General features: G+C 43.6%; 1 protein-coding gene across 4 annotated transcripts in view; it reads right to left on the bottom strand.

Moving 5' to 3' along the window:
- mxra7 (matrix remodeling associated 7) overlaps positions 1–14625 on the bottom strand; it is a 105852-nt gene that overhangs the window by 50367 nt on the left and 40860 nt on the right. For all 4 annotated transcript variants that reach the window (XR_004415862.1, XM_033044603.1, XM_033044604.1 and 1 more), the window contains exon 2: positions 6866–6947. Coding sequence is in view for 3 of the 4 variants with exons in the window: in XM_033044603.1 (XP_032900494.1) it covers positions 6866–6947 (82 nt within the window). In the remaining variant the exon portion in view is untranslated. The remainder of the gene's footprint in view (positions 1–6865; positions 6948–14625) is intronic.

A 14625-nucleotide genomic window follows, 5' to 3' on the forward strand; every position in this document is an offset into this window, starting at 1 on the left:
CCCAACTGACAATAGACAATAGACAATAGGTGCAGGAGTAGGCCATTTGGCCCTTCGAGCCAGCACCACCATTCAATGTGATCATGGCTGATCATCCCCAATCAGTACCCTGTTCCTGCCTTCTCCCCATATCCCCTGACTCTGCTATTTTCAAGAGCCCTATCTAGCTCTCTCTTGAAAGCATCCAGAGAACCTGCCTCCACCACCCTCGGAGGCAGAGAATTCCACAGACTCACCACTCTGTGAGAAAAAGTGTTTCCTCGCCTCCTAAATCTAAATGGCTTACTCCTTATTTTTGAACTGTGGCCCCTGGTTCTGGAGCTATCAGCAGTTCAAAAAATATATACAAAATCATGAGGGGAATAGATCGGGTAAATGCACAGAGTTTTGCAGAGAGTCATTTGTCGGCACCAGACACGTGGCGACACTTGTGTACCTCCTCTGTTGAATGTAAAACAAAGCATTTCACTCTACCTAGGTACATGCGACAATAAAATATAATTCATTCAGAATTGGATTGGATTCCTTTATTGTCATTCAGACCTTTCGGTCTGAACGAAATTTCGTTGCCTGCAGTCATACATATAATAATAAATAACGAAACATACAATAAACACAAATTAACATCCACCACAGTGAGTTCACTAGGCACCTCTCACTGTGATGGAGGCAAAAGTCTTAAGTCTCTGTCTCTTCCCTCCTTGTTCTCCCTCTGCACTGAGGCGATCCAGGCTTCCGTTGTTGGTGGTGAGTAATGGTGGTGGTGAGTATGGTGGTGAGTAAGTCCCGCGGCTCAACCAAGCTCCGCGAACAGGCCGGTTAAGCTCCGTGGCCCGGGGTGGTCGAAGCTGCCGCCCTCCAGTCCAGCGGACGCAGCTGTAATTATCTAGATATCCAAGCGGTAGATTTGCTGCCTTACAGTGCTTGTAGAGTCAGAGACGCGGGTTCGATCCAGACTACGGGTGCTGTCTGTACGTTCATCCCGTCACTGCGTGGGTTTTCTCCGAGATCTTCGGTTTCCACCCACACTTGAAGGACTTACAGGTTTGTAGGTTACTTGGCTTGAGTTTGTATACTTGGTGTAAGTGTAAATTGTCCCCTAGAATGTGTAGGATAGTGTTAATGTGCAGGGATTGCTGGTCGGCGCGGACTCGGTCGGCCGAAATGCCTGTTTCAGTGCTGTATTTCTAAAAAAGTGGAAATTGAGAATCAGAGGACATAGGTGTAAGGTGATGAGGGAAGATTTAATAGGAACCCGACGAATAATTTGATTTCTTCTTTGGCACAAAGGGAAGTGGCAGGGCTCTCACTTAACTTGTTTTCTGTTTCCAGCCGGGCAACCTTGGCAGCTTATTAGGTTGCCAAATGACCGTTTAGGTGGTCATGGCGCTTGTGATAATGTGCTTGGACGAATTGTGTAGTTACCAGTCGGAATCTCTCTCTCTCTCTCTCTCTCTCTCTCTCTCTCTCTCTCTCTCTCTCTCTCTCTCTCTCCACACACAATAAATAAACAAATAAAGTGTAATAGGCTGTTATTTTTCAGAGTTTGGAGGTGGAGGGTCCACTCCAGTTTAAATTCCATTTGGAATATTTTTGGAGGACCAGGAAACCAAGAAGCAAGAGTTACTCCAGGGAGTTACTGCAGCTCTAGGGAGTGATTCTGCGTTGGCGGCGACCAGACAGCAATGGCAGCCAAATCTCCCACAATGCAAAGAGAAGGAGAAAGTGCCCGGCGCCGACCAGTTGCCGTGGCAGTGCGCATGTGCAGGGCGGCCAATGATGTGCTAGCCATGGTTGTGCACATGTGCAGGGGAGGATGAGCTGGCCGTGGCAGTATGCATGTGCAAGGCGGCCGGCTGTGCCAGCGGATGAGGAGCGGGCGGAGAGCGGAGAACTGATGGCCCGGACACGGATACGGATGGCAGGCCGAGAGCGAGAGCGAGAGGGGGACCCCCACTCAGAGTTGAACCATAGGTGTCCCGGGTGCTTGCCAAGCCGGGCAAAATGGCACGGCTTTTAGGTTGCCCGGCGGGACTTGGTGGCCATTGGCACCCGGGCAACCGTTAATTTCGAGCCCTGTAGTGGGTATATAGAACGAGCTGCCGGAGGAGATAGTAGATGTCCTATCACAACTTGAGATATTTGGACAAGTACATGGATAGGATAGGTTTAGAGGTTTTGTAGGCCAAACGTGGGCAGTTGAAACAAGTGTAGATGGGGCATGTTGGGCCAAAGAGCCCGTTTCCACATTGTTTGACCAGGACTCGCCATGATGCTAAAATATAAATATTCTTATTGTGAAGTTGCTTCAATCATTAGTCTGGTATTTGATCGAGCTAAAGTAAACATAGCCCTGCATACCATGTAGGCTGTGACCAACATCAGATTTCACAAATCGGCAGGGTCCAGGGAAACAAATTTGACTGCAGGGAGGAAGGAGCTTTGGGGAACGTGGCCAGGATTAACATGCCAAGTTTGATAATAACATGCAATGCAAAATTAAACTCCATGGGCTGTTCAAATTTCCTGCTAGATATCAACATCAGACTGCAAGCATCCAATATCCAGGAAACCATACTGGAAATGCTCATGTCAACTTCTGCAATGTTTGCCAGTTAGGGCAGGCACGGAGGTACAGTAGGTATGTTACAATACTTACCTTCAGCGGTGCTGCAATTCTGCCACTGGCCGTGTGCGCGATTTTGGCGCGTTTGGGGGGGGGGGGGGGGGGGGGGGGGGGGGGGGGGGGGGGGGGGGGGGGGTGGGGGTGGGGGGGGGAGTGGGGGGGGGGGGGTGGGGGGGGGGGGGGGGGTTTGGGCGTGGGGGGGGTGGGAGTGATTTTAAAATCAGCTTCTGAACACGTCAACGCCGACAGATTTTACGTAGGGGATAGGTAAAAGAAGTAGTTTATTTTTATGTATAAAAGTGTTTCTTAAGATGCATTTAATTCACATTTTAAGTAGCGAAACGGCGATTTTTTCCCCTGAACGAACCGGCAGTGTTTTTGCTGCCGATACAGGTTTAAATCCACCGCAACCGCAACATTCCAATTGATCGCATTCCAGAAAAACCCACTCGCAAGCTGATTTAAATGGCCATTAATTTACAGGTATTAAACATTAAATTCCTTCCATTGGCCTATAAACCCATGACAATGAGATTTAAAAATTATGTTATATTGTGAATTTGTGTGTGAATGTTATTTGGACACTTAGGCTATTTAAAAATGTTAATCTATTCTTAAGAAATGGATAGATGTTTAGATCTAGTAATTGCATTTTGTAATTAGCTACAATTCGATAACTAACTAATTATATGCTTTAATTTTAAGTCATCTAAGTAAGATTGTTTCATATTTGTTTCAGAATGCTTCAATCTATAATAACTGAAAATTTATTTCAGTTCTCTTAATTTTTAAGCTTTTGTGTGAAGTCAATGAAAAAGCAATAGGGAACAAGATGCTAATTTCAGAGTATGAAAATGGCCATAACTTTTTTAATACTGAAGATATGAAAGTGAATTAGGTGTCAAATTAAACTTATTTTTATGCTTTATCTGATGGGATAAATTACAGACTTGATTTTTTAAATCTCAAAGTTTTGTAACACTGCTAGGTACAGCAGTAGAGCTGCTGCCTTGGAGATTCGGACTCAATCCTGACTACAGGTGCTGACTGTATGGAATTTATACATTCTCCCTGTGACCGTATGGGCTTTCCCTGGGTGCTCCGGTTTCCTCCCACACTCCAAAGACATACAGGTTTTTAGGTTAATTGGTTTGGTAAAATTGTCCAAATATGTGTAGGACAGTGTTAATGTGCGGGGATCACTGGTCGGCATGGACTCTGTGGGCCGAAGGGCCTGTTTCTGCGCTGTATCTCCAAACTAAGTGTTTAGTTTAGAGATCAGTGTGGAAACAGGCCATTCGACCCAACAAGTTTGTGCCACCGACAAGGTGGTTCTACCTTGCACACTGGGGACAACCTACAGGAGCCAATTAACTGACAAACCTGCATGTCTTTGGAATGTGAGAGGAAACTGGAGCACCCGGAGAAAACCCACAGGGTCATAAGGAGAATGGACAAACTTCGTACAGACAGCACCCACAGCCAGGATTCAATGCGGATCTCAGATACTGCAAGGCAGCAGCTCTATCTTTGTCCTTCAAAGTAGGTAAACACTGGCTAAAAGTAGCGATATCTCCATGCATGCAAAATGACAAAGTGGTCCCAAGCATAAGAAACATAGCTAATCAGAACCAATATAAAATTAAGAATAGTGGTCATCTAGATTTATTGACAACCTTCCCATGGCTGCTATCACTTGCTCACTTCAGCTACAGGCCTGGAAAAAGCACTTGCCACCTACCCGGAATTGTCCAAATGGCAAAATACCTGGTCCTGCTTGGTGCAGTGGTGGCCAGCAGAAGGTGCACCCAACCATATTCACACCTGAAGATTTGTTGTTTAGTGTCACGTGTACCGATGTACAGTGAAAAGGATTTGTTGCACATCTACCAGTCAGCTGAAAACTATACATGATCACAAGAGCCATCCACAGTATACAGACACATGATTAAGGGGAAAACATTCAGTTTGATAAAGTATAGTAATGTCCGATTAAAGATAGTCCAAGAGTCTTTTTTGCAATACTTGGAAGAGGACAAGGGGAAAGAAATTGCTCCAAAGCTAAAGGGCTACATTTTTAAAACAAAGTCTGCCTTTAGAAATTGCATCAAAGTTTACAAATGAGAAAAAAAAAATATGTGTAAGTAGGATAGGAAACTAAACTAGAGTTTAAAAGCTACCAGGCAGGCTGTTCAACATCTTCAGCAAGAAAATATTCTATGAAAAGCATTATATACATCCTCAACTTGAGCAACCCTTCCAGTAATTCTTTACGGTAAAGGTATCAAAATGGATACACCACATGTTTTTGAAGCATGATATTGTAATTCTGACAGAGTTGGGCCGAGGAAGAGAAGCCACACTTTTGGATGCAACAAATAATTTGACTTGGAAACTGGTTAGATCACTTGAAAACCAAATGTTGGAATAACTGGGAACAGCAACATCTCTACACAAATCATGTTTGGCTTAGATTTGCATTCACCTACAGAATCTGAAAATGCTTCTGGTCGCCATTAAATGCCAATGTCAACATTCTAATTACATTTTATTATTGTCAAATTGAGACTTAAGCATCAATGAAATAAACTATAAAATGCTTTGTTAATAAAATCATGGGGCCAAGGAAATAACGTTCACGTCGCGACCCTGTATCCACCAATCTTTCCACCACTATGCACAAGATGCACAAGACGCCATTGTATGCAGATGCCGAGAAGTGTGTTCAGCTCTGGCTGAACAATTTCTCATCTTGCGATGTGGACTCGATAAGAAGAATAAAATCATGTTAATAAGAACTTTTATTAACACGAATATCAAAGAAATCCAGACATCAAGCCCAAATTACAAATTAAACCATGCTTTAACTACAATGAAACCGTTGAGGCAATGCAATCACTGGACAAGATTAAATATTGAATGAGAAGCTGTGGAGAGGGCTCCAGTAAAAGAGGGATTTGATTGTAAGAGCCGGCAGTAATTTCCATGGTTTAACTGCAAATGGGTTTGTGAATTATACACTGCCTCCCTCTCTGGTGCAAAAGTCTGGGATGCTCAAGCACAGGACAGAATTAGTGCCTGCCATTTTAATTCACCACTCTTTCCATGTCCTCCTGCACTGTTACATCCATCCACAATGTAAGCTCAAGCAACACTTTTTCCCCCACCCTGGCATATCACAGCCTGTGGAATTCAGTACCAAACATTGGGTAACTTCCCTCTTGTGTCAGGGCTGGCATTCTTTTTCCTTTTATTCTGCTCTGCCCTTGTTTCAGTACGCCAAACGATAGTCAGACATCACAACATTAGTAGCAAAGAGTTTGACAGTCTGTTGACTGTTCCATCGTTTCACCTCATTACAGTCATTTATGTCCAATCTGCCATCCCCTCCCATCCTGTTACATGAACCTTGCCTCCCTGTTCTCAAAAGCGTTTCGCCGTCATGCATACCGAAACAGAACAATGACAGTCTTACTTGCAGCTGAAGGCCCTACATAACCAATCTCTCTTTCCACAAATGTTAACTAATCTACTTAACCAATCTCTCTTTCCACAAATGTTGCTCGACTGGCTTAGTTCTGCCAGCATGTTTTTGTTTCAAAATCCACTGCTATGTTAGGTGTAGCAACAGCAGATGGAATTTAATCCCAATAAGCAAAATGCTGCTTTTTGGGAGGTCTAACATTCGCAAGGTATACACCATGAATGGGGGGGGACTGAGAAATATTGATGAAAAGAGCACACATCCAAGTAGATGTGGTGAAGAGAATTTATGGGATTGTGACCTACATTCGACAGGGTTTAGAATACAAGAGCCGACACATCATGCTGCAAACATTGACTCAGTACAGCTGGAGTACTGGAGACTTTTGTTCACTGCACTAGGGAAGCAGATGATAGCCTGGAGCGATTCACTAGGAACATTGCGTTTTGGTTAAGAGACAGGATGGAGGCAGCCAAGGGGAGACTAGAGTTAATAATTATGAGGAACGAGAAGTGGGAGGAAAAAATATATTCGTCTTGTCCGCCATTGTGCAAATTCAACAATATTTGACTAGAGTTCTTTGGGGACTTAGCTGAAGCAGAAATCTCCTTGCATTGTCGTACGCATGTGGAATCCCATAATAGGTAATAACAAATTGATGGAGGCAATCTTTTAATCTTTACGTGAAGTACTGATGAGAATTCAAATGCGTTGCCTGTGCAGTTAGTATAGTTATTGGCAGAAAATCAACTTACCAGCGGCATCATCAGGAAGGGGTGTGTTGGTGCCATCAACCTCCGCTTCATCTTCAGGTGATTTTTTAATCCCTTCATTTTCCTGTAATGAATTCACAAGCTAATAGTTAATGGCTTCTAGTTCATGACAGTGAAATATTTTAGCTGCTGTGTAAATAGTTTCAAGGCATTGCCCAACGTCTGAATACCAAATTTATTTTAGTTTAGTTTAGAGTTGCAGTGCTGAAACAGGCCCTTCGGCCCACCGAGTCTGCGCCGACCAGTGATCCCTGCACATTTACTCTATCCTCCACACACTGGGGACAATTTACATTTATACCAAGCCAATTAACCTACAAACCTGTACGTATTGGGAGTGAGGGAGGAAACCGAAGATCTGAGGGAAAACGCAGGTTACGTGGAGTATGTACAGACAGCACCTGTAGTGAGAATTGAACCTGGGTCTCTGGCGCTGTAAGGCAATAGCTCTACCGCTACGCCATAGTGCCACCCATCACTACCATTTCTATGTAATTTAAAAGATACATTTTCTCTCAATTCATTGATAAATTGTTGTTCACTAGATGGGAGCTTGAGACAAGGTAAAACTCCAAGGACAGGTGACCAAGGATTGTATTATCTATACTTGGGTTCTTTTTTCTACCGAGTCAAATGGCCATACTTTAATTCTTTTAATTATGCAAATACACGGATTTAGAGCAAAACCTGAAAAAGGTTATTTTTTTAAAGTTCCATTTATCCAATACCACTCAAGAGTCAAGTGTTTAATTGTCATATGTACCAACAACAACAATTACATTCTTACTTGCAGCAGCTTAAGACCCATAAAATTAATTCACAGATTCAATCAATAAATTAATAGCCACAATATCAATGCAAAAAAACCCAAAGTTGTTTGTGTGACCATAGGAGGGAAACACTTCTATCTTTCAAGATAAAATATTCAGAATTTAATTTAACCAGTGGCAGGTTACGGCATTGAGATGCTCCAGTTTGGATACAGCGATGCAGCTGGTAGAGCTGCTGCTCACAGCGCCAGGGACCCAGGTTCGATCCTGACCTCTGGCGCTGTTGGTGTGGAATTTGCCCGTTCTCCCTGTGACTGCAGGGGTTTCCTCCCACATCCCAAAGACATGTGGGTTTGTAGGTTAACCGCCTTCTGTATATTGCCCCTGGGGCTGTCCCACTGCGGCGACCTAATCCGCGAGTTAAGAAGAGTGACTTCGACCTTCAAGCTCGAGGGCACTCGCCTGGAAAACCTCGAGCTGGATCGACCTTCCGCGTTGAAACCGCGAACTGGATCGACCGACCGTACACACATACACACATTGCAAAGGTGGGGGCCAGGGAAAGAGGGGGAGCGCTGTCTGAAATTCACACCCGCGATGAAGAGGAAGGTAAAAGACGACTGCACAGTAACGGTAAATCATTGAGGGGGGAGGGGGGGGGGGGGGAGAAGAGAGAGAGAGAGAGAGGGCGTGGAGACACGTTTAAGAATAATAAAGTTTAGCGGGCATTTTACCTACCGGTCGGTTTTCCTTCGTCCTGAAAACTCCAATGAGCCAATCAAAATGCCCAGTCAGTGAAGGAGATTGCCTACAGCTGCCCTCGACTGCCTGCAACTACATAGCGACCCCACACCACTGCACTAAGAGTTAAAAAGAACCATGCCGACCAGATTTTACTTGCGGAAAAATTTTCAAAATGCTGAAAATTTTCTGCATCCTAGCTGAGGCCGCGAGTATGCGGGAACTTCCCTCGAGCATGAAGGAGAGTTCCAGTGACCTCATATGTCGACCATGCTGAGAGTTTGAGTCGAGGGCAAACTCTTCTGAACTAGGTCGCCGCAGTGGGACAGCCCCTTAAGGAGTGATGAGAAAATGGGATAACAGAATTGTGTGAACAGATAATCGATGGTTGGCATGAACTCAGTGGGCTGAAGAGCCTGTCTCCATGCTGTATCTCCAAGTACTAGGTAGTCTGGCATTTCAATGCAACCATCTCACCCATTATGTACAGTCCAAGCCACATGCATTCTCTAGCACACAGACTTATCATCCTGAAACATGAATCATTTCAATGTATCTTCAATATCCTAAATAAGCTACCAAAGTGCTATCAACACTGTCTTTGAACTGCAGAAGTGCTCAGATACTTAAAATACACATACAGAGCCACAAAGCAGAGGGTCACCACCATTTTCAGTGCAATAATGTTTACAACTTTTCATAGGGCTTTAATGTGGTTTTGTTGGAGACTGGGTCAACATAACATTTTACAAAAGACAATGTTCCAACTTAAAATGGCAAAGCAGCTGATAACATCCTGTTTCATTGCTTCAAAAAATATCTGCAGGCAAAGCTGTGACATCAAGGATAAAAACACCATGACGACCTTCTTTGGAAACAATGCAAACCTTGCCGGCTGTCCCGCATAATCATACAAGACCATAAGACAAGCAGAATTAGGCCATTCGGCCCTCCAAGTCTGCTCCGCCATTTGATCATTGCTGATCATTTTTTCCTTTAACCTAATTCTCCGGCCTTTGCCCTGTAACCTTTGACATCCTTAATCAAGAACCCATCAATCTCCACTTTGAAAATATCCAATGTCTTGACCTCCACTGCAAGGAATTCCACAGATTTACCACCCTCTGGCTAAGGATGTTCCTCCTCATCTCCATTCTGAAGGTACATCATTTTATTCTGAGGCTGTGCCCACGGGTCCTCGACTGTCCCACTATTGAAAACATCCTCTCCACTTGCACTCACTTATATTTACTCACTTTTACCCATGCTCACTAAACTGGCTCCTTCATGGTCTTCCTGTGAAGTCCATTTCATTCCCAACTCTCTGCAGCCATCAACTTACAGCATCTTACGCACTCCAATGCAAGTGACCCCACATTACTGGGGTGGGGAATGAGGTTTGCTTTCCTCAAACTGCCCTTATTGTGTCAATTATCTTCAGTGCAAATCCGCATCATCTGTGCACACATCAAGAAATGAAACTCTGTCCATTCACAAATTCTGCAAGAGCAAACTTTAATTCTGCACCTCAATTTTTTGGATAGTCAAAGCAAAGTTGTGTAATTACAATCAAGCATTATTAGAGGCAAAGAGACAGAATAATACGACCAAAAAACTAAATGTACCCGCAGGTTACCTCAAAACCCACCTAATTAAATACTCATAGAAATGAGTTTAAATATGATCCAACATTCCTGATGAGTACTGCTTGTTTGTGACATCATATAATGTGCGCGCGCGCGTGTATGTGCGCCGCTGCGTGCGTGCGTGTGTGCATCTTCACAAAAACACTACATGGTAACGATCACATTTTTACATATTCCGATTGACATTTTCCACGTCAACGCCGGGACCACCTTATCTGAACATTTTATGCTTTAATTCTCGACTTATTCTCAATTCAATACGGATTAAAAGTCTAAAAACTTTGAAATTAAAACCACCAGCTTCAACTGATGACATCACAATGGATCGACTAGCAGGGGGAGAGCAAATTGCTATTGCAACACGCAGAGCAAGTACAATTGGAACTCTTTTTATTTATTTATTGTTTAATATAAAGAGCACTCACTGCTGAGGAAGGCAAGGAGAGTGCTGGAATCTTACGTTTGGGAACAGCTTGAGTTGGAGGACAACGCCTCCCGTGGGGGCTATTGGTAGGGAACAGGTCTGCACTTGGTCTAGTATGGTATAAATGTTGACATTAAGCCAAGGGAACATCTTTCAAAAAAAAGTTCCCACAATTTTTGCTTAGAGTCAAAATACCAACAGAATCAAGTTTTTAGTTTACCAGATACACAGCCTAGTGTCTATGGAAACTGGCATGAATTTGTTAATGCTTTCCTTTTGGGAGGAAGATTGCAAAATAGTGAACCAAGCATTTTTGTTGCTTTTAATTTTAGGTTCAGATCACATTGAATACATATTAGCATTTGCCCACTCTATGACAAATGGCATGTTCCCTAGGCTAGATAGTCCCAAGGACAAGTTGATCAACAATTATCCTTTATAACGTTAAGGTTTTCCTCCAAGTTTCTGCACAGCTTTATAGATTCAGAGATTGATGCACAATGAAGCAAGATGAATAATAATAATGGGGAACTGCAGTAGTCTGGCCAAATAGTTTCATTAAACTAGTTAGCCTCAGATGGAACTTTGCCTTTGCTTGGAGTATAAGCTATCTTTGTCAGAACTGGAAAGGACTAAAGCAGTAGCACAACTGGTAAAGCTGCTATCTCGCAGTGCCAGAGTCTCGGGTTCGATCCTGGCCTCGGTCGCTGCCTGTGTAGAGTTTGCCTGTTCTTACTGCGACCACATGGGTTTCCTCCAGGTGCTCTGGTTTCTCCCACATCTCAGATGCGCAGGTTTGTAGGTAAATTGCCCCTAATGCGCAGGGAGCGAATGAGAAAGTGGGGTAACACAGAACTAGCACGAGCAGGTGATCGATGGTCAGCGTGGACTTGGTGGGGCAAAGGGCCTGTTTCCATGCTGCATATCTAAACCTAACTAAAGCAGTGAGGTCATGGGAGGGATGGAAGATGTGCGTGATACCTCATCCTCTTCTAGTTCTGACAAAGGGCCTTTGGCCCAAAACAAAATTCCTCACACAGATAGTCCAACTTGCTAACTTCCAACGTTTGTTTTGATTGTTAGCTAAAACCAGATGCTGCACCATTTTAGCCTCATGAGCACAATGACCCAACATTTCACACTGCCACTGAAACAGTGGTCTTTTCATCGCATGACAGAAATACTCAACACTGTGGTTTGGCAAAGAGTCAAACTCCCCACAATGTATACAGGCATTTACCCATACCTGCACTATATTTGGCCGAGATATGAAGCAAAATATTGATGCCAGAAGGTGGGAGGCTAAAAGAGGAGAAATTCAAGTTTGACTTCTCCAGGTTGCTGGCTCTTCAATTCAACCTGTACAATGATGACGAGTTACTGTAAAAAGCAACTCATGTTTAGGGCAAATCCTAGTCTGCCTGAACCATCTAATCTCAGAATCTTGTCATTTTTACAAGGCAGAAGTAAAAAAGGTATTATCATTGTACAAGCAGTGGAAACAGAGAACTGCAGCTTCTGGTTAATACACAAAATGACACAAAGTGCTGGAGTAACTCAGCGGGTTAGGCAGCATCTCTGGAGATCATGGATCGGTGACATTTCGGGTCGAGACCCTTCTTTAGACTCTGCCTGGAACTGGGCCTGGAATCCAGGCAGGTTGACAACCTTGACCTGCTGGCGGCCAGGGGAAGAGGCGAAGATCAGCGGAGTCAATGGTTGCAGCGGCAGGTGTGGCCTGGAAGCAGCTGAAGAGCTGGGGTGGTGGGGGTTGTATGCGGCTAGGGAGACAGTCAGTATGTCAGTCTGCTATACCAAAGTCAGTTAGAGGCCCATTAGAGGGTTTACTGTAAACCATTATTTCTATTGGATCAAAGCAATTAACATTAATGGCACGTTATTTTTTTTTACTGCAAGGTCTCGCGGCCTGTAAAAGGTCAACTCTCCACAGCCTGACCCAAGTATTTCCAGCTTCTGCAGTTTGCTTTAATTTCCCACTGCTGTTACAAGCGGGCAGCTGGACTGTCCCAGACACCAGACTGTTGGCAAAGTGTTTGGAACTTTAAATCACTAATCATTGCCTTAATTATAACAAATTTGGCCTCATGTTAACATGGACAATAAATATAATTAAATTCATGCTATTGTGCACCTGCGGTGTGTGCCAAAGCACAAAATTAATTTTAGTCTGATCCAAAAGCAAAAAAAGCTACAGATTCTAGATATGCGCTGTCAAATGCCAGGTCAGTCAGCCCCTCTGTGGGCTGCGGCCTGCAAAACCAACGTAGCAAATATTTGGTCTAATGCCAATTTTCTTTTACAATTGTATTGTTAAAGGGTGGTGGATCCCAGGACTGTTTCAAAGACCCCACGTGATTAGTTACCTGAGGCTTTGATGCACCTCGACAAAATTGTAAGCTGTAGGAGCAGAATTAGGCCATTCAGCCCATCGAGTTTGCTCTGCCATTCGATTATAGCTGATCTATTTCTCCTGCCTTCTCCCTCTAACCTTTGACTCCCTTACTAATCAAAAAAGTATCAATCTCTGCTTTAAAAATACCCAATGACTTGGCTTCCATAGCCACCTGTGGCAATGAATTCCATAAATTCACCACCCTCTGACTACATAAATTCCTCCTCATCTCCATTCTAAAAGGCATGTCTCTTTATTCTGAGGCTGTGTCCTCTGGACCTAGACTCTCCCATTACTGGAAAAATTCTCTCCACATCCATTTTGTATAGGACTTTCAAAATATGGTATGTTTCCATGAGATCCCCTCCCCATCCAAAACTCCACCGAATACAGGCCCATGCCATCAAACGCTCCTCATATGTTAACCCAATCATTCCCAGGATCATTCTTGTAAATCTCCTCTTGGCACTCTCCAACACCAGCACATCTCTTGAAGTATGGGGCCCAAACATGTCCTGCCTTCTTGAACATGTATCCTTTTAAAAAGCTGTTCACTGCACCAGATCAGAACCTGAACAGAGATGAATTCTGGTCAAGTTGATATTTGCAGTGGTTTACTGTAACCAGCACAGCTTGTTGTATGTTGTTCTTCACTAGAGCCTTTCCACTGCCCCAGGCCCCCAGACCAAAGTACACTCAATTGGAAAACACATCTACCAACACGGTAGCAGCCCTGCACTGCATATCTACCATTTGTCATAACTCAGAACAACCCAGTAAAACACAATTCAGCAGCAGCAGCCGCTGCCCAAGCATCTCATTGTTTTGACGGTGCAAACATCAGTTAAATATGGAGCAAAAATTATGGGTCCTTTGGTAACATGGAAAAGCTATGAGGCTGCTGGTTTATCTGAAATGACTTTATGTCATTAATATTAACTGCCAGACAAAGTCAAAGTCAATTTTATTCGTACACAACATACAGCACAACTTAATCTTCATTTTGACAACTAATAGTCAAGACCACTGTGCAGGAAGGCACTGCAGATGCAGGTTTACACCGAAAATAGGCACAAAATGGTGGAGTAACTCAGCGGGACAGGCAGCATCTCTGGAGGAAAAGTGATGTTTCGGGTCAGAACTCATCTTAAGACTTAAGACCAGTGATAGATATATTTGTAGACAAAAAGGTGCCAGTACACATATTTTTCCTTAGTGTTTAAGAAGGAACTGCAGATGCTGGAAAATCAAAGGTAGACAAAAGTGCTGGAGAAACTCAACGGGTGCAGCAGCATCTATGGAGCCAAGGAAATATGACCTATTTCCTTCGCTCCATAGATGCTGCTGCACCTGCTGAGTTTCTCCAGCACTTTTGTCTACCCACATATTGTTCCTTGCTGCTGGTGTCCATGGTAGATCATTAGCTGACAAGCTTAAATGCTCAAGGGCTTGCGTGTCTTAACTTTTGAAACGTAAAATCCGCAAAATTAAAAATTTGCAAAAATAAATTAAAAATACATACTACTACAGGTGCACAACCTTTCATCCGAAAGCCTTGGGACCAGACACTTTTCGTAATTCAGAATTTGTCGGCCTTCAGAATGGAAAATGTTTAGCGTAGATTTTAATGGCTGGCTTAGTGGTAGAGTGCTCGGCTCATATCCGCAAGGTCGCGAGTTTGCGCCTTGATCCCGGCAGTTTGAGTCTTCAATGTCGTTTTTTCTTGCAGAATAAATGTCTGTATGAAA

Source organism: Amblyraja radiata, chromosome 26 (genome assembly GCF_010909765.2).
Source record: "Amblyraja radiata isolate CabotCenter1 chromosome 26, sAmbRad1.1.pri, whole genome shotgun sequence".
In the NCBI taxonomy this organism is placed as follows: domain Eukaryota; kingdom Metazoa; phylum Chordata; class Chondrichthyes; order Rajiformes; family Rajidae; genus Amblyraja; species Amblyraja radiata.